At 45.9% G+C, this 23642-nt stretch overlaps 1 protein-coding gene across 2 annotated transcripts in view; it reads right to left on the bottom strand.

Moving 5' to 3' along the window:
- Nucleotides 1–2371: 2371 nt before the first annotated feature.
- Nucleotides 2372–23642, bottom strand: part of PADI2 (peptidyl arginine deiminase 2) — a 651199-nt gene continuing 629928 nt past the window's right edge. For both annotated transcript variants that reach the window (XM_049772007.1, XM_049772006.1), the window contains exons 11-17: nt 23531–23638; nt 15849–16000; nt 13648–13792; nt 11993–12086; nt 10422–10507; nt 4325–4453; nt 2372–2882 (exon numbers count right to left, since the gene is read on the bottom strand). In XM_049772007.1, the coding sequence (XP_049627964.1) occupies nt 2649–2882; nt 4325–4453; nt 10422–10507; nt 11993–12086; nt 13648–13792; nt 15849–16000; nt 23531–23638 (948 nt within the window). In that variant the 3' untranslated portion in view covers nt 2372–2648. The remainder of the gene's footprint in view (nt 2883–4324; nt 4454–10421; nt 10508–11992; nt 12087–13647; nt 13793–15848; nt 16001–23530; nt 23639–23642) is intronic.

Below are 23642 nucleotides of genomic sequence, written 5' to 3'. Positions count from 1 at the left end.
TTGGACTAGATTTCTTGCCCTGGAGGCTCTTAATTACTTGTTTCCCAAAATAGACTTTATTGTGTATATTGGTCTTTTTCTTGGGTGGTAGACATTTAATACATATCTGCAAAATATGATGGAAATTCCAAGCCTTTGAGGTAAGATACACTTATCCTGTGCTCAGAAGGGCAGAGACAGCAGGGCCAATAGGCATGTATGTGTGTGGCATAATTTCAGGCCATCCCAGGAAGCAACAATAAATATCATACCAACAGTCACATGATGTGCTCTCTGACCATTTATTTTATTGCTATATAACCTCAAACATCTCTCCTTTTCCATCATGGCCTCTTGTTGAGAAAGTTGAAATTGTGTCCTTACTGTTGCCTTCCTTATAATTCCTTTTGCCTTCTTGCATCAAGTATTTCAACATAAAGATGGAAACAGGAACTTAGAAGTTTTGCAATACACAGAAGTGTGGGCTTACAGTTATAGAAAGTGGGGGTGTGTAGGGGGTGAATAAGAGGCCCATGGGTACGGGGAGATGACTATGCTGGAGGTGGTCATATGGTGTGGGAAATCAAGGCAGGAACATGTATTTGAGTCCTGGGGGATTTCCAGACACCAAAAAAAAGGGGGGGGCTTATCCAATAGGGAGAGTTTTAGAAAAATCTATAAATGCACACTGTTCCCACAAGGGAGGTTTTCACTTCTTCTGGTAGGCTAGAAAAATAATGAAAGCAAGTCCCCCAATTCCACACTAACCAAACAACACACGATAATCTAAGTTTTCTCAAATAGGCACTTGGTGTCTTTAGACCTGGGGTTGGAGAGACCTGGGGTTTTGGCCCCTAAAGACATGTATGGATCATTATATCCACAAAGGATAACAGCATCTGAAGGCTCTTGGGTCTGATCTATTGGGGTCCTGGCCCAGCTGGGTGGGAAGGAGTCATGTTAAAAAAATGCATACTCTCCTTGTAGGGAATTGTGAGCCCAGTGTATTTACCAGGGCAAAAGCTGACTGGAAAGGCTAACACTGACCACTAGAAGGTGAGGGGTACAGGAGGCAGGAACCAGGTCCATTTTGCTACTAGCCACTGTATATCCTTAGCATCCAACATTGTGCCTGTGACTTAAGACACACAATGTTCATTGAATGAATGAGTGAAATAACTCATGAAGAAAACTTTATCCCCCCTTTTCATTGGTTATAGTCAATTCATAATAACCTTTGGAGTGGAATTATAAATTATCCTGATATCAGCAGATCCTGTAAGAACTGTTTTTAGTTGAAACTGAATCTTCTCACGTAGAGATAGGGAATTAATGTTTTGTTCTGATTTAGTTTTTGGATCATACCTGGAGTTGTGTAGGGGCTAACTGCAGTGGTCCCAACCCAGCATTGCTCAGGGGAGCATACAGTGTTAGGAATTGAACCAGGGTACCTTGCATGCAAAGTATGTGTTAAACCTATTCAACTGTCTCTCTGACTCCAGTTAATCTGCTTCAGCCCAAACAAGAAAGTCTTGTGTAAATGCATGAGTGACCTACCAGGGAGATCCCAATCCTTCTCCAGGCCTACTAATAGCTGGATTAGAGGCTAATTTGTGGTCCTTAAATTTGGGGCCTGAACTCTGGGGATAGGCAAGTCTTTAGCATGTCTTAGGGGAAGAGCTGAGTGTGGCTGGTGATGGAGAGGAGAGTGGTGGGGGGTAAAGATCCTTGCACATGTGAGTATGGGCTTGAGAGAGACAAAAAGAGAGACAGAGACAGAAAGACAGAGAGAAGCAGAGAGAGAGAGACAGAGGGGACAGAGAGAGACTGAGACAGACATACAGAGAGATAGACACAGAGACAGAGAGAGAGAGACACACACAGAGAGATGGCATGAATAGAAGGGAAGTAGAGATGGGAGAAGGGAAGTCAGGGAGTGTCTGGAGAGTTGAGAAGCAGGAAAGGAAAGATAGGTTCTAACCCAAGCACCAGTGGTAGGTAGATGGGTGTAGGGAGAAACTCTGGGCACCTGGGAAGGCATGTTCCAAGAGAAAAGAGCATCTTAAACAGTAAGGAGATTGCCCTGGTAACATTCATCTCCAGAAAAGATTCTACACTGAGTTACTAGACCCCAGGGAAGGAGGCTGGTCTTTCTCTACAGCAGAGAGAGAGCCCAAGGAATTTGAGAGATATTGGGAAATAGTAAATAATTGGTGGTGACCTCCTAGACACAATTTGAGGGAGAAAAATTTCAAAGGTCCCACATCTTTCCCCAGCATTCATCCTTGACCTTCCTTGACCAGGCTATGGAAGAACAGGTGAGCCCCAGTTTTTCTTATCCGCCTTTCCCCTGTTAATGTTGGACAGGAGACTGAGGGGAGACTGAGGAGATTGGGGCAGGGGCAGGGCTTTTAGTTTTCATGTCCATAATACATGCTGGCCAGAGACCTGGCTGTTTTTAGGAAGGACAGAGATGAGATCCACTATGCTGGCTTCGGGGATGCCTAGGCCCTTCTGAGGAAGTTAAGGCCCTGCATCCCACACCCCTCCACCCTACGGAGGATGTCCCGATTGGGTGTCCAGGTGGCATCAGGAAGGAGAAGGCTCCACGGGGCATGAGGGGTCTGGAGAACACAGGGCAGGAGGGCAGTGCTGGGGCCACCGGGCTGTCAGGGCTCCATGTGCCACCACTTGAAGGAGAAGGGCTTCCGGCGGACGTTGGTGCCGCAGTGCACCTCACCCAGGTACTTGTGGTAGGCGGAGATGTCATCCAGGAAGGTGCAGTTGAGGCCCAGCGGCTCTAGCAGGCCACGCACGTGTGTCTCCAGGCAGCACTGCTCCTCGATCTGCGGCCCAAAGGGCTTGGGGATGCCCAGGTCCTTGTCTAGCACGATCATGTTCACCTGGAATGGCGACAGCAGATTGTGTGAGAACTCCTGAGGTTCTATGCTCACTAGACTCTTTCTAGATCACCCAGGAAGTGTTGCAATGTTTCCAAGGAGGCTAGACTTTCATATAAAGACAGTAACTCTCAGCAAAGCTAAGCACCTCAGATATAGCAGGGCTGTAAGTGGAAACGAATTAACCTGCCTCTCTCTGCATGGGATCTGTGTAGGTGCAAGCATGGGCTGGTACTGGGCATGAGTGCCTAGTAGTAAACATGTATGTACATGTGTGTGTGACTGCAGATGCATGTACTTCCTATTTATTTTGGGGGGACTTTTTTTGAGGTTGGTGGTAGTGGTCAGGGGCTCTTCCTGATTGTGATCAGGAGTTAGCATTTATCATCCTTGGGACTAGATGTGATGTGGAACTGGGCTGACCTCATGCAAGGCAAGGGCCTTACTTCCTGTACTCTCTCTCTGGCCCACTATTCATTAACTAATTATTATTATATATATTTTTTTCTTTTTGGGCCATACCTGGTGGTGCTCAGGGATTACCCCTGGATCTCTCTCAGAAATCGCTCCTGGCACTGGTGAAGGGGAGGTGGGGGAGTGTTCTGTTTCTAACTGAAACCCAACTACAATCAAGCTTGCAATCAGGTGCTTACATAAAGATTTTATATATATATATATATATATATATATATATATATAAAGAGAAAAAGAAATTATTCCTGGAACCATATGGGATGCCAGGGATTGAGCCGGGTATGTCCTGGGTGGGCCACGCGCAAGACAAATGCCCTACTGCTGTGCTATCCCTCTAGCCCTAATTTTTTATTTAAAAGTAGAAAAAATACAATTTGTCTTCCTCATTCCCAACCCAGAGGTGCCTAGAAGGCCTGGTGACTCCTCTCAGTGATTCTCAGCCAATAGTTTAATGCTAGGATGTGGTACAGCTCAGCTCCTGTGGTGCAAGGGCATTACCCGGGGCCACCCCAGCTGTATGGGCCACCTTTAGCCTAATGATGCTTGGGAAGCATGTGGTACTGGAGATGGTTCTAGATGTGGCAGGGGCTGCATGCCTTATTTCCTGTACTGTCTCCAACCTGTTTGTGTATGTGTGTGTGTATGCAACTGTTTCTTTTTTTTTTTTTTTTTGCATGCAACTGTTCTAATCTCTCTCCATTTCTTCCTATGATGAGAATCATATGATGATCATCATCTATGATGAGAATCTCTCCTATCTACAAGGTCTTGGTGCCCACAAAGCATTTTCCCATCTGGTACTAAGGCCAATGGCTTCTAGGCTCTTCAGAGGCAGCTAGGACAAGGAACCCCCACCCCAATATCCCATGGAGTGTCTGCATTGGAACAGTCTCACTAAGGGGTCCTTCTGTGTCTTGTTGCCCAGCATCTTCACTTGGCCTAGATGAGATTTGGGGTTCAGAGGGCCTCACCATGTTGGGGAAGTAGGCTACAGCCTGGCCATCCATATGGATCTTGAACAGAGCTGGCAGGTCGATGATATCCTGCTCAGAGAGCCCCAGCTCCTTCTTGAGGATATCTCGGTTCCAGTCCAGGCAGCGCTGATGAGGGGAAGGGAGGACAGGCAGGTCAGGGACATTCCTCTCCATTTTGTGATGCCCACCCCTGCTTGCAGCATCAGCCCCAGAGATCCCAAAAGTCTTAGGCAGCTCCAACGCTCACCTTGCCATTCTGGTGACTTCACCACACCCCTCTCATTAACACTCAGTAACAGCAGTGATGACAATAGAGTGGACTCTATTAACATGAGCATTTATCATGTGCTGAATGCGATGACATTAACACGAGCAGTTATTATGTGCTGAGTGCTAAGAGTCAGACCTCATTAAGTCTCAACCCCATGATGTCAACACTATTATTTTTCCTTATTAGAGACAAGAGAACCAAAGACAGGGCTTCTTAGGGAGTTGTTAAAGGTCCTACTAGCAACGTGAGGAGTGGGGTAGGGGCATAATTTGACTTTGGATCTATGTGATACCCCAATGAAAATGGTGGGAATGTTCAAAGTCAAGTCCAAACAGCCAGTGAGGTGCAGTTGCTTCTCTAGCACTTAGGAAGCCCCCTCTACTGCAGTACAGCCTGGAGTTGTCTTGGTTTTACCTCATCCCATTTCCAGGTGAGAGCTAATCAGTGATTGGTTCAAGAGTGGGCAGTAGGGGCCGGGCGGTGGCGCAAGAGGTAAGGTGCCTGCCTTGCCTGCGCTAGCCTTGGACGGACCACAGTTCGATCCCCCGGCGTCCCATATGGTCCCCCAAGCCAGGAGCAACTTCTGAGCGCATAGCCAGGAGTAACCCCTGAGCGTCACCGGGTGTGGCCCAAAAACCAAAAAAAAAAAAAAAAAAAAAAAAAAAAAAAAGAGTGGGCAGTAGTTCTCTGATTAAGCCAATCAGTGTATGAAATTTCCCTCTGTCTGGGGCCGGGCGGTGGCGCTAAAAGGTAAGGTGCCTGCCTTGCCTGCACTAGCCTTGGACGGACCGCGGTTCGATCCCCCGGTGTCCCATATGGTCCCCCAAGCCAGGAGCAACTTCTGAGCACATAGCCAGGAGTAACCCCTGAGCGTTACCGGGTGTGGCCCAAAAACCAAAAAAAAAAAAAAAAGAAATTTCCCTCTGTCACATTGAGTCAAGTTAATCAGAATGAAAAGCAAAGTTTGGTTTCAAATAAAAATTGTGCCAGGCTCCTTTATTCATTACAGTATAATTATTCATAATAGCCAAAAATCTCAGAATAATCCAATTGCCCCCCAAAGATGAATAGATAAAGAAACTATGGTACACACAATGGAATACTGCTAAGCCATTAGGAAATAAATGAAGTAATGAAATTTGCTGATATATGGCTGGACATGGAAAAAACCATGCTGAGTGAAATGAGTCAGAGGAGAGGGACATACACATTATGATCAAACTCATTTGCAAAACATAACAAGACATAACATGAGAATAACACCCAAAGACAATAGAAATGAGGAGGAGGAGGGAAGTGTAGTTAGACAGAGAAGGGGGTTGGGGCTGGAGTGATAGTACAATGGGTAGGGCATTTGCCTTGCATGCAGCTGACCAGGGTTCGATCCCCAGCATCCCATATGGTCCTCTGATCACTCCAGGAGTGGTTCCTGAACTCAGAGCTGGGAGTAATCCCTGAGCACTGCTAGATGTGATCCAAAACAATAGCAAAAAAATCCAAACAGACAAAGATAGAAAAGGAACTACTATGACAATAATAGTTGGAAATGATCTTTGTGGACAAAAACTGGGAATTGAAAGGAAGTAAAGTATCTGTCAAAGAGGCAGTCTAGGGTAGGGGAGATAGGAGTATAACTGGGGAAAAATTGGTGAGGGAAAATGAACACTGGTGAAGGGGTGGGCATTGGAATATTGTTGACTGAAAATCAATTATGAACAACTTTCTAACTCTGTATCTCATGGTGGTTTAAAAATAATAATAAAGAACTGGGGGTGTTGAAAGGAGGTAAAATGATATGCATGATACCCTTTAAGAGTATTACAAACCAGTTTCTGAAAGAAAAAAAGAAGAAATAAAAGTGTTGACATAGAGGCAAGCTGGGGGGGTCAGAGTGAAACTGGGGACATGGGTGGGGAGAAGTGGACACTGGTAAAGGGATGGGTACTTGGAACATGGGTACAGCTGAAACCCAATCATGAACAACTTTGTAACTTTATATATCATGGTGAGTCAATAAATAAAACATTTGTTTTTAATTTTCTTTTTTTGCTTTTTGGGTCACACTCTGGTGACGTGCAGGGGTTACTCCTGGTTATATGCTCAGAAATCGTTCCTGGCTTGGGGGACCATAAGGGGACACCAGGGGATCAAACCACCATCCGTCTTGGGTCAGCCTCATGCAAGGCAAATGCCCTACAGCTGTGCTATCACTCTGGCCCCTTGTTTTTAAATTTTGAGCTAGGGATCCAACTAAGGTGTCACACATGCAAGGCACTCTATAGCTAAACTAGTACTCTAAGCCCCCAAAGCAAGATTTTTGTTCCACTCTTGGGAACATCTATGACTTCTCTCTTGGTGGATGTTGGGCCAGACAGAGATGAGACCTTGTAGCTCCTGCTGCGTCGCAGCCATACACCTAGTTTCAGGATATCCACAGAGCTCCATGTGTTGATCAAACTATATAGCTGATAAGACTTGTTTTGCTTTATGTGCCAACATACATTTCAGAAAGGCAAATCATTTAATTATTTATAATATATAATTATTATAATTTGATTAATTATACAATTATTTATTTATTTTGGGTTTTGGGCCACACCAAGCAGTGCTCAGGGCTTACTACTGGCTCTGTGCTCAATGTTCACTCTCCTGACAGGGCTCAAGGAACCATAGGGGAATCACAGGGATCAAACCTGGTCTGTGTGCAAGGCAAGTGCCCTACCCACTGTAGTATCTCTCTAGTTCCCACTTATGCAATTATTTAAGCAAGAAAAAATGCTAGGGCCCGGAGAGATAGCATAGTGGTGTTTGCCTTGCAAGCAGCTGATCCAGGACCTAAGGTGGTTGGTTTGAATCCTGGTGTCTCATACGGTCCCCCGTGCCTGCCAGGAGCTATTTCTGAGCAGACAGCCAGGAGTGACCCCTGAACACCGCTGGGTGTGGCCCCAAAACCCAAAAAAAATGCTAAAGGTTACTACTGATAATTTTTACTTTATGGATTTTAATTTAAATCTGTTTGAATGTTCTCTCTGAAAAAAAAAACTTGGTTCTCAAGTCACAGGGATTATTGGCCTTGTTCTTGTGGCCCCCATATGCACTGATAACGCTACGTGGCTTTATTCCTTGTTTGCATAGGCACATTAAAATGAAAAAATACTATACGTACAAATAAATTCTTATCAAATAGAGATAGGAACACACATATCTTGTAGTGCAATGGGACCTTACACCCTGAACATTGACATAATGACCTGGCACAGGCCTCAGAAGAATGGGCATTCTCCACTCACCCCTGAACCAGGGAAGCCATCTATGAAACATCCAAAGTTGTCCATAACATCACCTGGAAGCAATCCTCTACCAGGGAAGACCCTACTGCTGCTCTGACATCGATCTACTCAAGAGTCTTCCCTTAACACTGAGAAGACTTAACTACAACAATGACCTGCTTACTGGACAGGGCTTTCTGCATTGCCCTTTAATTGTGAGTTGAAATTAGAGGACGCTCCGCACCTTCTAGACTGCAATGTAGGATATGCAGATTCCAGGATCTTTAATACAGAAACCTGATGCCAACAACAGAGACTATGTGAAAAATAAAACTGTATTGGCACTACAGACAATGACCTGGATTGGACAAACTAGTTTGCATGGAGCCTAGAGTTGGTCTTATGCCAGGAAACTTCAGGGGTAGGGTCTCCTTGTATCTAGGCCAAGGCTTTTCCTTTCCATGTCCCCCATATTTTGGTGGGCCTATGCAAACGGTAATTGCCACTCTAACACCGTTTTTACTGTGCTCCTTTGACTCTAAACCTTAAAAAAAACCCCACTTAATCTTTTGAGGTTAACTTAAACTAATATGCATGTGCATGGAAATGTAAAAAACTAATATGCCTTCAAGTTTAAGGAGTTACATACATTTTATGGCTTTAGATTGCTTTGTGTATTGCTAAGAAATGTTATAATGTACAACAATCTGGGGTCTTGAGGGACAAAGTAATTGTACATGGGTTCTGTTTTATTTTTCTTAATGTTCTTTAACTGTAAGTTCAAAATTAAGGTGTCAGCAGGAGGATTTCTTCTGAGAACCCTGTTTTTGGGTGATTGTCCTTCCAATGTAACTTTACCTTGTCCTCTTTCTTTGCATCATTGTTCACATAATTAAAAACAAAAAACTTGGTTCTTTTTCTTTCTTTCTTTCTTTCTTTTTTTTTTTTTTTTGGTTTTTGGGCCATACCCAGCGGTGCTCAGGGGTTACTTCTGGCTGTCTGCTCAGAAATAGCTCCTGGCAGGCACGGGGGACCATATGGGACACCGGGATTCGAACCAATCACCTTAGGTCTGAATCGGCTGCTTGCAAGGCAAACACCGCTGTGCTATCTCTTCGGCTTGGCTCTTTAAATATGTCCACTCCAAAAGAGATTTAATATGTGACCCTACTGACTGGCTTCTACTTTTGAATATAGCCCTTCAGATGTATAGACTTTGAGAGTGGAATTTACTCTAGAAAGTAGTTCTGGGATCATTGATGCCCTGAAAATAATAAAGTCCAGAGCATATTATTAGATGTGCATACATATATATATACATATATATATATATATATATATATATATATATATATATATATATATATATATATATATATATAATTTTTGGTCACACCTGGCGGTGCTCAGGTGTTACTCCTAGTTCTATGATCAGAAATCACTCCTGGCAGGCACAGGGGACCATGTGGGATGTCGGAATTTGAAACACCATCCTTCTTGGGTCGGCTGCGGGCAAGGCAAACACCCTATCACTGTGCTATCTCTCCGGTTCCTGATGTGCATATTTTTAAAGAGAGTAGGCCTGCTGCTTTCATTATATTTTAATTAAAAATTAATCAATAATTTGGGGCCAAAGAGATAGCACAGGTAGGTAGGGTGTTTGCCTTGCACATGGCCACCCCAGGACAGACCTGGGTTCGATCCCCAGCATCTCATATGGTCCCCTGAATCTACCAGGAGCAATTTTTGAGAGCAGAGCCAGGAGTAACCCCTGAGTGCAGCTGCCAAGTGTGGCCCAACCCCTCCAAACAATTAATCAATAGAAATATTTGTGTATACATTTATCTTGTGGCCCTGGAGATTGAATCAATGTTCAGGAGCCACTCAGTGATTCTAGGACAGTGGTGTGGGCCTAAACATTTGCTGCTTGGACCCACTGGTGCTGGGGCCACCAGGATTACAACTGGTAGTTCTTACAGGCCCATGTAGTTCCAGGGATGGAAAGCAAGGCCTTATATATGATCCCTATCCCTTTACGTGAGCTCCTGTCCCTCAGATTTTCTTTTATGTTTTCTGTTCACATCCAGCAGTGCTCAGGGCTTCTCCTGGCTCTGTTTTCTGAGATCACTCTTGGTGCTCAGGGAATCATATATGGTGTTGGGAATTGAGTACTTACTCTCTGTGCTATCTCTGTAGCCTCCTATGTTCCTCATATTTTAAAAGGGTGTATTTCCCTTGAATGTGATGGGCTCCAGCCATGCAGAACCCTTGTCTTTCTAGCACATACTTTCTTGCAGGCCTCCACCTGTTTCTTACCTTTCTAATCAGTACAGACTACCTGTACAGTATTTTTCCCCTCCTGCCTGGTACAGGACTGGAGTTGGGTGTTAAAACCAGTGTCTCAGAGACCCTTCCCTATGTTATATGCCCCAAAGCCCTAGCTATCTCCTATGGAAGGCCTAGAGGCCCATGTGGATGCGAGGCCTGCCACCTCCTACAAATCTTTTCCTATAGTCTTCTGCCCAGTCCTGTGGGGCCCTGACCCCACACTCACCTGGAAGTACAAGTTTTCCTGCACAAGGCTCTCGTTGGATAAAATCTTGTTGATGGTGATTCTCTTGCTGCTCATTCCACCCAAGCCTGTGGGGGTTAAAGGACAACCATGGATATGCAAGTATTAGCTATCCAGCTTGATGAGGTTTTTTTTTTTTTTTTGATTTTTTGGAGCCACACCTGGCAGTGCTCAGGGGTCATTTTTGGCAGCACTCAGAGACCATATGGGATGCCAGGGATTGAACTCGGGTCAGCCACATGCAGAGCAAATGCCTACACACTGAATTACAACTATGGTCCCCAGCTTGGTGTTTATTATTATTATTATTATTTTGGCTTTTGGGCCACACCCAGCGTTGCCCAGGGGTTACTTCTGGCTGTCTGCTCAGAAATAGCTCCTCTCAGGCACGGGGGACCATATGGGACACTGGGATTCGAACCAACCACCTTTGGTCCTGGATCAGCTGCTTGCAAGGCAAATATTATTATTATTATTATTATTATTGTTATTTTGGTTTCGGGTCATACCTGGCAGTGCTCAGGGGTTACACCTGGCTCTACACTCAGAAATCGGGGGCCGGCGATGTGGTGCTAGAGGTAAGGTGTCTGCCTTGCAAGCGCTAGCCAAGGAAGGACCGTGGTTCGATCCCCCGGCATCCCACATGGTCCCCCCAAGCCAGGGGCAATTTCTGAGCACTTAGCCAGGAGTAACCCCTGAGCATCAAATGGATGTGGCTCGAAAAACCAAAAAAAAAAAAAAAAATCGGCCCTGGCAGGCTCGGGGGACCATATGGGATGCCGGGATTTGAACCATCATCCTTCAGTATGCAAGGCAAACGCTTTACCTCCATGCTATCTCTCCAGCCCCTATTATTGTCATTATTTGAGGTGCCAAGGCTCCCCAGTTTCTGGACTAGCTGTTGGGGCAGGAAAAAAGTGGGGCAGACTAGAAAAAAGATGGGGTCGTTGGAGGGAGCAGATCAGAACTCCTCTCTGGGAAGAACAACTCCATCTTTTCTCTAGGAATGGCTCTTTTACTTGGGCCAGTGCAGGAATGATGGTGGCTATAGGGGGGGGGTGTGGTACACCAGGGACTCCCACCCAGAGGTTGGTTCTGAGGATGAGCAGATAGCAAGGGGGATTGGGACATATCTATGAGCCAGGAGTAACCCCTGAGCACTGCTGGATGTGATAGACCCCAAACCCAGAAACAAACAAAAAGTCCCATCCTAACAGAAAAGCCCCCAATAATAAGAAAAACCTAAGTGCATGGGGGAGGAGGTGGGAGTGGACACTTGTAGACAGAGAGGGAAGAATACTAACATTTTCGTGTTGAGTATGATGTGGTTATACTAAACTACCAAAAATATACATTAAACAAAGGGTGGCTCCATGGCACAGCTGAGTAATGAGAAGGAAGAGCTGGTCATTATGGCAACTTGGCTTCCCAGAGGCCCAGGAAAGTGGATCTGGATATTCAGGAATTAAATGACATGGGGCTACCTACTGGGGGATCTCTCTAGGGACCCCACTCCTCACTACCCACTCTAGTCATGCCCTGTAGTCACTCACCTTTGAACATAATAGCCTCTCCATGACCCTCCTTCTGTTTTTCACGGAAGAGCTTGTAGCAGGCCGAGGTGCTGGCCATGAGCATCCGGAATTTCTGCAAGAGAACATTCAGTGTGGGCAGGGGCCCAGGGACCAGGAAAGAATCTGCCAATGCTGAGTTGCAAAGGCTACTGGCAGGACTTTCCACCCAAGCCTATGGAAAATTTCTCACCCTTCCTGCTGCTAAATTCCCTTTACATGTGCAATGATGCTCCTGAGTCAATACTTGAAGGTAAAGGGATCTTGACATTCAGGCATGGCCACTGCCCCAACTTTTCAGAAACATTGGTACAGTCATACCTATCATTTGGAAAGTGAAAGACATAGGGCTGGGCGGTGGCCCAAAGGCTGGAGCACACATGTGGGAGCTCGGGATTGGTCTCCCGAGCATTTTTTGGGGAGCAATATTTGAGCAATAAACTGGGAATAGCCCTCAGGTAGGTTAGTGGAGGCCTCAAAAACCAACCCACCAAGATCCTCTTTCTAGATTCCAGGTTCATCCCTTATTAGTCTAGAGAGGATGCCCGGTGGGCGACTACTAGTTCTGTGACTACTGGACATGTATTTGTCTAATTTGAATGTATATATTCTCTATGAATAAGATGCACCCTAGTTGGGGAGAGTTTTTTTATTTTTATGTTTGTATTTTTGTTACTCTCTGAGCTCAGGGATCACTCCTGGTGGTGCTCAGAGGATGATATGGGATGCTGGGAATTGAACCTGGATCAGCTGCATGCAAGGCAAGTGACCTACCTGCTGTGCTATCTGCTTGGCCTTGCATCTTGGTGTTTTTCTTTTTTTCTTTTTGAGCTACACCTGACAATGCTCTGGGGGTTACTTAGCTAGCTGTGCCCTCAGGAATTACTCCTGGTAGTGCTCAGGGGACCATGGGATGTTGTGGATCAAACCTAGGCCAGCTGAATGTAAAGTATACACCTTACCAGCTGTACTACCTCTGGCCCCTGAATCTGTTTTTTTTTTTTTTTTTTTTTGGTGGGGGAATCACATCCAGTGACACTCAGGGATTACTCCTGGATCTGTGCTCAGAAGTTGCTCCTGCTCCTGGCAGGCTCAGGGGACCATATAGGATGCAGGGATTCAAACAAGTGTCCGTCCTGTGTTGGCTGCATGCAAGGCAAACACCTTACCGCTGTGCTATCGCTCTGGCCCCTGAATCTGCTTATTTTTAAAATAAATTTCTTTTATTTGGGGATATACCTGGTTATGTTGAATTTTCTCCTATATCTAGGCTTGGGGGGTTAATTCTTGACTGTGCTTAGGGGGACCATCTGCAGTACCTTGTACCAATACTGTATTAGCTGTGTACAGTGCAAATCATCTATTCTCATTTCTTTGTCCCTGAGAGTCCCTTTATGTATGAAAAATAGAATATAAACTCACTGATACTTTTTATGTTGGTTACCTGTTGAATTGCTAACATTTCTGATGTACTAGGATAAACCTTTACCTACCACAGCAACAACATACATAGGAGACTTAGCCTACTTCCTCCTTCCCTCTTTGTTATCCTCTGCCTCTGTCCTGACCCCTGCTGGCAAGATACAGTGGTACAGGAATTCCTCACTAGTCTTTTCACAGCTCAGGAACCAGCTCACCTTAGTGCCTGGGATGGGGATGAAGCTCAGGAACTCGTCCACGTGTCCCACGTAGAGCCAGTCAGAGTAGAGCTCTACAGGTGCTTGTACCTGCTGGGCTTGCAGGAAGTCCCGCACAACCTTGACCATTCTCCTGCCACCGGAGCTGCATGGGTTGAGGGGAGGTTGTTCTTCAGAAGTTTACCAAGCCTGCCTGCTTGTCTGAGAGCCTGTGCCTCTAGAACCCAACATGGCATCAGCAAAGAAGCCATATGAAGCAGATTGAGAGAGTCTGGGGTGGAGTGATGGAAAAAATAAGGGACTAGCTGTGACCAAAACCTCTGCAGAGGGCCTGGAGCCCAGCTCACAACCTCCATGGCACTGGTGGGTGTGAGGAGGCCAGCTTCTGTGCTTAGGGGTTCTTTCTCACTGCTGCAGAGTGCTGGGTGCTGGGGCGAAGGTAGGCTCTTTAGTTTTAAAATCTCCTACATAAGCTTCTTCTTGATGTTGACTTTGACCAATGCAAGGGCCTTTCTGGTCTGGAAAGATAGTACAGCAGGTAAGGCGCTTGCTTTGCCTGAAGTCAACCCAGGTTCATTCCCCACCACCTATAGCTCCCGGAGCACCTCCAGGACTGATCTCTGAGAACAGAGCCAGGAGGAAGCTCTGAACATAGCTAGATGTGGTTTCCCCCTTCCATCACATTGAAAAAAAAAAAAAAAACCAACAACAATACAAAAAAACCCAAAAAACCAACAAACTCACTAAAAACAAAAGTTCTTTCTGACTTCTAGACTTCCCTATAGCCCTTAGAATAGAACTTAAAGTCTTTTTAGTGATCAATAGGTTCTGATCTGGCCCTGCCCAGTCCTTCCCTCTTCTCTCCCTTTGAGCTAGCTTGATGTCACTTCCAGGCTTTGTTACCTCCATTTAAGATGTGTTTTTCCCCCCTGCCCATTTCCCATGGTTGTTTTTTTCTTTTTTGTGGGGGTCACATCCAGCCATACTCTTGGTTCTGCACTCAGATATCATTCCTGGTAGTGCTCAAGGGACCATAAGGGATGCTGGGAATGGAGCCTTATTAACTGCATGTGAGGCAAACACCCTCCCCTCTGTGCTATCACTCCGGCCTCAGTTCCTTTTATCTGAATCCCAATATAAATTCACTTCCTCAAAATCACAAAGGCTGAATTATTCCTGTCCCTTTACCCTGATTGCTCAATCATGTCCTTCTTCCTCACACTAGTACACTTAGAGAATGTCATCCTTGGCTTGCTTCATTGTGTATTATCTCCCAGCCCTTGCTGGAAACTGAGAGCTGGACTTGTGCCTTTTTTCTTGTGGACCCAGAAGCCAGAACAATTCTGAGCACTGAGAAAGGCCCTCAAGAATTAGCTGGCTCTAAGAAGCCCTCCCTGAGGGGAGGGGAGCCTCCCCTATCTATCATCTGTTCTATGCTCTCTATCATCTGTTCTATGCCCCTGTTTTCATGTCTGTGAGCCCCACCTTGGTTTGACAGTGCAGGATGTATTTCATAATGGAGTCACTTGGCAATAGGTGGTGTTTGAGAAGCAGCTGCTAACTGGGCTAGTGATTGCGGGTAGCAGGAGGAGGAGGATGCCTTCCCAATCTAATGGCCTCTCCTCAAAGGCAAAGCATTTCTGAGGGTTCAGTTGGGCTCAGTGCTCCTGATCTGATGGCTGGAACAGTTGCAGACTTCTAGAAAAATTTTTATGAAATTTGGATGCAGAATGCTCCCTTTCTTCCCAGCAACCACTCAGTCATAGGGGTTGTTTGACTTTGCTTGAAGTGGACATCAGCATGGGCCCTTGTGAGCAGACTGGAAGGTATGATTTCTGACACTGAATGATGGTACCAAGTCATACCCTTCCCAGAAGGGGCAGACCTGAGGATTTCTGAGTATGCTCCCACCCATCCTCTTTCAGGACTTCCTTCTCTGGACCTCTCCATTCCTTCCTCATCAAATTTATCCTTCCATTATCCATCCTCCCAACTAAGTTTTGAGTCTAATTCATAGTAAGATGCAAGGGCAAACACTTTTTTTTCTCTCAGAGTATGTGTAGCTTATCAGACATAAGAGGGCTTCTTTCCTTAGCCAATTGCTTCAGCTAAGCCATGCTGAAAAAGAAACAGTCATCTCCCTATCCCACCATATCCAGTCCTCCACACCTTCTCCCAACACCCCTATCTCCTTTGCTTACAGAGGAAAGCTGCTTCCGATGAGGATCCGGCCCAGGGGATACTTCTTGCCATTCACGGTCACTGGGGGGCTGACCTCCAGGTTTCCAAAGGAATCAAGGCTGGTGACCGACTCAGATAGGGTCTCCCGGGTCACATAACCAAAATCTGGGCCCTGGACAGGGGGGCACACACCCATTGTTAGTCTCCTGCAGTCAAGAGCATTGAGGCCCCCTCCCTAAGTTCACTCTTATCACTTGTGGGTGGGATTACAGACACTCAAATGTCAAAGAGGGTCAGATGACAAATGGACTTCTATCCCTACCCAAATGCAGGCCCTGGACCTACCTATGAATGTGGGTGTGTGAACATATATGACTGTGTATGAGCTTATGTGTATGCATTCACACTTGTGCACACATCTGAGTTTGCTCACGAACCTCTGTTAACCACATGGATTTATCCTTGCTTTGTATCATTGATAACCCTGCCTGCCTTTTTTTAAACAATTTTTTCAATGAATAACCATGAGATACACAGTCATAAAGTTGTTCCTGATTGAATTTTAGTCATTCAATGCTCGTCACTGTGCACATTTCCTGTTTTCAATGTCCCTAGTTTCCCTCCTGCTCTCCTCCTCTATGGCAGGCATTTTTCTTCTCTCTCTTTTTCTTTTTTCCTTTTCGTCGCTGTGAGATATAAAGGGAAAAAAAAGTATGAAATAATACCCAAAGATAATAGAGACAAGAGCTAGGAGGACTGGTCCATGGGAGGAAGCTTACTACAATGGGGTTGGGGGTAATGCAGTTAAAACAGAGAAGGGACCACTATATTGATAGATGGAAACAAGAGCTGGGTATTTTTGGGGGGCGGGTTTGGGCCACACCCGGTGGTGCTCAGGGCTGTCTGCTCAGAAATAGCTCCTGGCAGGCACGGGGGACCATATGGGACACCGGGATTCAAACCAACCACTTTTGGTCCTGGATCAGCTGCTTGCAAGGCAAACATTGCTGTGCTATCTCTCCGGGCCCAAGAGCTGGGTATTTAAAGGAGGTTAAGTGATATACATCATAACCCTTTAGTAAGGGCATTGCAAATCCTGTTTATGAGCTGGAGAGATAGCACAGGGGCATTTGCCTTGCACACAGTGATTCAGGGCAGATGACAGTTCAAATCCCGGCATCCCATATGGTTCCCAAGCCTGCCAGGAGCGATTTCTAAGCACAGAGCCAGGAATAACCCCTGAGCACCACCGGGTGTGACCCCCCTCAAACAAACAAACAAAAAAGCAAATCCTGTTTATCTCTTACCTTCTCTGATCCTCTATTTCTCATTAAGTGGTCTAGTGATAGATCATATGATTGTCCCCAGACACTTGCTTCTCCCTTCCTAGTAAAAGAATGTTGCCTCCTCCAGGCCCCCCAGAGGTGTGATTTTTGGCCTGCCTCTGTGAAAGGAAAGTGCTCTCCACTCAGTGACAAACTTGCTTTGGATAATAAAATAGGAGCAGAAGTGATGCAGGCTGGTCAGAGCTGAGTTGAGAGTTGAGAGCTGAGAGCCATGGGAGTGCCCTTCAGTTTTCTCTCTCCATCTCCGTGTGATAGCAGAATGGCATTTCCCACCCTGAGGCTGCAGCCTGGTTTCTAGAATGAGGGAGGCAGGAGAACCTGAGATGCAAACTGCCTATACTCAGCCCTGAAGAGTGCAAGCAGGAAGCTGACCTTCATTGTGTCCGATGGTTGCTCCACCCTTGTTTGATGAAAGCAGAACAACACATGTAGGAATGACAGATACAAATACATTTGTCATCCCCATTCATTTCCAATCAACTATTTGTTCCAAAGCCCAGAAGTTCCTTCTTAGCTTAGATTTTCTTCCACATGCTTTAAGCAGGGATTCTCTAATGGAACCTCTAAGGATCCCTTTGTAATTTATTTTGGGTAAAATATTAGAAATCATATTTGGGAGCTTGCACTGTAGACTAATTTTTCTTCAAATTTTATTTATTGATTGATTGGTTTCTTTGCTACACCCAGAGGTGCTCAGGGGTTACTCCTGGCTCTGCACTCAGAAATTGCCTCTGGCAGGCAGGGGGACCATATGGGATGCCGAGATTCGAACCACCATCCTTCTGCATGCAAGGCAAACGTCTTACTTCCATGCTATCTCTTTGACCCCAGGACTAATTTTTTAAAATAAATTTAAAAATTGAATCACTGTGAGATACAGTTGCGAAGTTATTCATACTTGAGTTTCATTTATACCCTTTTCAACACCCATCCCTTTACCAGTGCACATTTCCTGCCACCCATGTCCCCAGTTTCGCTCCTGCACTTCTTCCTTCCCTTTCCCAAATTTGCCTCTTTGGCAGACATTTTTCTTCTCGTTCTCTCTTTCTTTTTTTTTCCCCTTTTTTGTGTGTTTTGCAATATTGTTACTGAAGGAGTATCATGCATATCAATTTATCTCCTTTCAGCACCCAGCTCTTGTCCAGAGTGATCATTTTCAAATATCATTGTAGTAGTCAGTCCTTCTCTACCCTAACTGCACTTAGGAACTAATTTTGTCTGACAAAAATACCTTTGAAGAGCTGGAGAGATAGCACAATGCTAGGGTGTTTGCCTTGGACACTGCTAACCCAGGACGGACCCTGGTTCGATTCCCAGCATCCCATATTGTCCCCTGAGCCTGCCAGGAGGGATTTCTGAATGCAGAGCTAGGAGTAACCTGAGTACTACCACCAGGCCCAAACAAACAAACAAGACCAACCTCCCCCGCAAAAAAACCTCACCCCAAACAAACAGAAAAAATCCGTCTCTTGGATGAACCAAAGAGACAGTTAGACAGCACAAAAGGGCTGGAGTATGTGCTTTGCATGTGGAAGGCCCATGTAGATTCTCAGACACACATGATCCTGAAAGTGAAGATAAAAAGATAAAAAAAATAAAATAAAAACTTTTCCTACAGCCTCCTGGGCCCCACCTTATCTAAAGCCCCTCCACCCTCATGACTAACTGTTACCTAAAGTATGCAGGCAACCATACGGTTGTCACAAAATGTTCTACTGTAAGTCACTCTGTGGCTATTGGACATATTCTCTCTCTCTCTCTCTTTTTTTTTTTTTTGGATTTTGGGCCACACCCGGCGGTGCTCAGGGATTACTCCTGGTTATCTGCTCAGAAATAGCTCCTGGCAGGCATAGGGGACCATATGGGACACCGGGATTCGAACCAACCACCTTAGGTCCTGGATCGGCTGCTTGCAAGGTAAACACCGCTGTGCTATCTCTCCGGCCCCGGGACATATTCTAAAATATGTAACTATCATGAGACTGCTCTGTGGTTTATGTTTCCCAAAATATGAAATGTCACAAGAAGTAGCTGACGCAAATCTACTTCCAATGATACCCTATAAAAACTCTGTCTAAACCTGTTTCGGGGACTTTGTTTCTAAGCTTGTCTTTAGTGGAATAGATCAATGACCCTGGCATGTCAGAATAAAATCTTGCCTTTGCTCTTGGATGGTTGTGTGTGTCTTCTTGGAACCCCCAGGGACGCTGAAGGATGGAGAGTTAATCTCAGCACCTTAACAAAAGCACCATAGAAAGAGCCCTTGTATACAGAGCTGGCAGTAGGCCCTGAGTACTGTGGGGTATGGCCCCAATAACATAAAACCTACCAACAAAACAAAACTATAAAATAAATAAACAAACTGAGTGAGACAAGAGGATAAGCTGAGTAGTAGAGAACTTATTTACAGGTGAAAGGCCTCCAGTTTGATGCTCAGCATCTCTGCACATACTCAGTAATTCTGGCTGTCTTGCTATTTGTGATTCCTGGCACCACCACAAGATGTGTGATTTCTAGTACACCACAATTTAGGTGTGTGCTTGCAGTGCACTGTAATTAAGTGGGCAAACCTTATTGGATTCTCCTTGTTGTGATACTGCTTCCAACCCACCTGGCATATGGAACCCTGAACTCTACAGAGCAACTGTTCAAGGGGAACTGTTCTGGTGTCTGTCCATGACACTGCTCCATAGATGGGAAAGGACAGCACAAAGAAGGGCACCATCTCCCTATGATTAGTGGTTGCTCTCAGGCTTAACTCCAGGTCAAGCTCCTTCCTCACAGATAGCTCTGGTTTAAGGAGATTATCTGTCAACCTTACAGGCCACTATTTTTTTTATTTTTTTGGTTTTTGGGTCACACCCGGCAGCATTCAGGGGTTACTCCTGGCTCTACGCTCAGAAATCGCTCCTGGCAGGCTTGGGGGACCATATGGGATGCCGAGATTCAAACCACCATCCTTCTGCATGCAAGGCAAACACCTTAGCTCCATGCTATCTCTCCGGCCCCACAGGTCATTTTTATTGCCCATGGTGTTGCTCCCAAGACATTCCTTTTTCCAATGTTTATGTTTGTTTTTTCCCTGCTGCCTTATTTTCCCCTGGTTATTCTTCTGCTATGTCCCTTGTTCTCCACCCTGCACATATCCCATTTCCTCTTGTCTTCTATAAGCATTATTAAAATGTCTCTGGTCCTGTGGAGATCTGTTCTTTCTCTGTCATCAGCTGGGGTGTGGGGTAGGGGAATGTTCTTGGTCCCAAATGTACTGGATGGATGGAAGTTGATCCTCATTGACCAAATGGATCAAAACAAACCCTGGTTATTGCAACAACAAGGGGAAGAGAGGTGGGGAATAGCAAAATTAAAAATAAAAAAGGGATAATTTGGGCCTGGAGAAATAGCATAGCGGCGTTTGCCTTGCAAACAGCCGATCCAGGACCAAAGGTGGTTGGTTCGAATCCTGGTGTCCCATATGGTCCCCCGTGCCTGACAGGAGCTATTTCTGAGCAGACAGCCAGGAGTAACCCCTGAGCACTGCCGGGTGTGACCCCCCCCCCCCCAAAAAAAGGAGATAATCTATTGAAAACAAACCAAAGCAAACATGAACACTGCTTGGGAAGCATGGGAAACGGTGGCTTATTCTGGCCTGGCTGAAAAACTCACAGGACATTGGAGCCAGGTAGGGGAATGGTTATAGATCAGCTTGCTCATGCCTGGGAGATAGCAATTTACTGAAGAAGGTTGGAACCACATCACATGAATGGTAGGCACACAGCACAAAGCTGGAGTTTGGCCCAGGCCTCCAGGAACAATTCAACCCAGACCTTGGAAGGAGGCCTGCCTGGGCACTGAAGGCAGGTGGTGACTGAAGAGGTGAGAGAGAGAGAGAGAGAAGAGAGAGAGCAGGATACAGGAGTCCTTGGTTCCAGGAACTGCCACGCTGACTGCTAATGGCTGGTTTGCTCCTGGAGGCTGCCAATGACTTGCTTCTCCACTACTCATTGTGGAGGAGAGAGCAAACAGTCCTCTCTGAGGACCATGCGTCCCAGGCAGAACTGATCCATAACCATTGTCACAATCATTGTGTGAAGGGCTGTTTGGATGTCTAACAGAATTGTCCAGCTCTCACTGGGCCCCTGTGAGGTGGATTCTGTTTATAACTGTGTTTTATAGACCAGCACATATATGCTGGAGCTGATTGGGCTGCTGTTAAGGTGGAGCTAGGACTCAAGGTCAAGTTCAACTGATTCACAGACTTTTTTTTTTTTTGGTGGGGGGGGTTACATCTGGTAGTGCTCAGGGGTTACTCCTGGTTCTGTGCTCAGAAATCGCTCCTGGCATGCTGGGGGACCATATGGGATGCCAGGAATCAAGCTGCAGTTCATCTTGAGTTGGTAGAATGTAAAGCAAACACCCTATCACTGTGCTATCACTCTGGTCCCAGATTCACAGACTTTGGTTTTTCTTCCTTTGGCTCTCTCTGTGATGGTTAGATTAGTGAATGTTATAACAAACAGGTATCAAACTGGCAAAGAAGCCGTTTCATATCGGGGCCTATTCCCTAGTGATCTGGGGACAGATCCCTGGCCTCACCCAGTCTCTCTTTTTTTTTTTTTGTTTTTTGGGCCACACCCAGCGGTGCTCAGGGGTTACTCCTGGCTGTCTGCTCAGAAATAGCTCCTGGCAGGCACGGGGGACCATATGGGACACCGGGATTTGAACCAACCACCTTTGGTCCTGGATTGGCTGCTTGCAAGGCAAACACTGCTGTGCTATCTCTTCGGGCCCAACCCAGTCTCTGTTTTTAATTTCTAAATCTCTCCCTGGCTGCTCAGAGGAGAGAGGGGTTTCATTTCTGCCAACCACATAGTTGGCTCTGAAGGGCATGAAAGAGTGGTAATGATCAAAAGCTGAGGGAATCAGATTGCTTTCAGAAAAGTGCATGAGAGCTGGTGAGATAGTACGTTGGGTAGGACATTTACTTTTTATGCGGCTTACCTGGGTTCTATCCCCAGCATCCCATATGGTCCCTGAGCCTGTCAGGAGTGAGTCCTAATCAAAGAGCCAGGAGTAACCCCTGAGCACTGTGGGGGGTGTGAATCCCAAATGAACAAACAAAAATAGAGGCTGGGTCTGTATAGAGAGTAGAGTGGGCAAAGTGCACGACTTACATGTGGTCAATCTGAGACCACATATGATTCTCAAAGCTCTGCTGAGAGTGATCCCTGAGCTCAGAGGCAGGAGTAAGCCCTAATCACTGTTGAGTGTGGTTCCCCAAAGAAGAAAGAACTCTCGATCATGTAAGGGTTAAAAAGGTAGCTCAGGGGCCGGAGAGATAGCATGGAGGTAAGGCGTTTGTCTTTCATGAAGGTCATTGGTTCGAATCCTGGCATCCCATATGGTCCCCCGAGCCTGCCAGGAGTGATTTCTGAGTGTAGAGCCAGGAGTAACCCCTGAGTGCTGCTGGGTGTGACCCAAAAGTAAAACAAAGATACAAACAAACAAAAAAAGGTAGCTCAATGGCTGAAAGCATGCATTGCATGGTGAAGGCCTTTGCTTGATCCCTGGCATCCCTGGTCACTGCTTGGAGTGACCCCTGAACACTGAACAGGAAATAGGTTCTAACTCTAATAACAACAAGGAAGGAAGGAAGGAAGGAAGGAAGGAAGGAAGGAAGGAAGGAAGGAAGGAAGGAAGGATCAAGGGACCCAGGGCTGGAGCACATGCTTGGCATGCAGAATCTCTGGGTTCAGTCCTAAGCACTGTACAGTCCTTCAAGCATTGCTGGGAGAACCTCATGAGCTACACCAGGTATAATCCCAACTCCCTCCAATAAAGGAAAAGCAGAGGACAGAGAGATAGTACAGTGGATAGGGCATTTGCCTTGTACACAGTCATGTAGGCTCAATCCTCCTTACTCCGTATAGTTCCCCCAGACACTGCCAGAAGGGATCTCTGGCAGGAATCTTAGTAAGAGCAGGGATCACTGAGCACCCTGGGTGAGGTCCAAAATTTAAAAAGAAGGAAAAGAAGAAAGAAAAGAAAGAAGAGCACACCAAGCTAAAAACTTAACCATTGCTTTCAAATTTTCCTCCTGGAAGCTCATTTAGCTGCAAGTTAGAGGAGTTGGCTCTGGCAGGAGCTATGTCTATAGGAGATGGGGACCCTCCTACGGGAAACTTCCACATTTCCTGAAGTGACAGGTGTTGGCAGAGTGGGACAGGGCCTTCCAAGTGGCATGCTGATGGCCCACTTTGCAGAGAAGAAGACAGAACCCTGGACCACAGGTTGATCTGGCCACTCTATCTTTTGAGTGTCCCAAGGATTGCCCCACCCAAAGGCCCTCAGCATCTCACCAGGAGTTGCTTCACTGGGAAGTCCTTCAGTTCTCCATCTCGAGGGGAGTCCAGCACCACGGGTAAGATTTTATGGGGTGCCTCGATGTAGCCAAACTCCACTTCATCCTGT

The sequence above is a fragment of the Suncus etruscus genome, chromosome 4 (genome assembly GCF_024139225.1).
Source record: "Suncus etruscus isolate mSunEtr1 chromosome 4, mSunEtr1.pri.cur, whole genome shotgun sequence".
Taxonomy (NCBI): Eukaryota; Metazoa; Chordata; class Mammalia; order Eulipotyphla; family Soricidae; genus Suncus; species Suncus etruscus.
The sequence above is the reverse complement of the archived record's forward strand: the minus strand, read 5'-3'. Positions and strand labels throughout refer to the sequence as shown.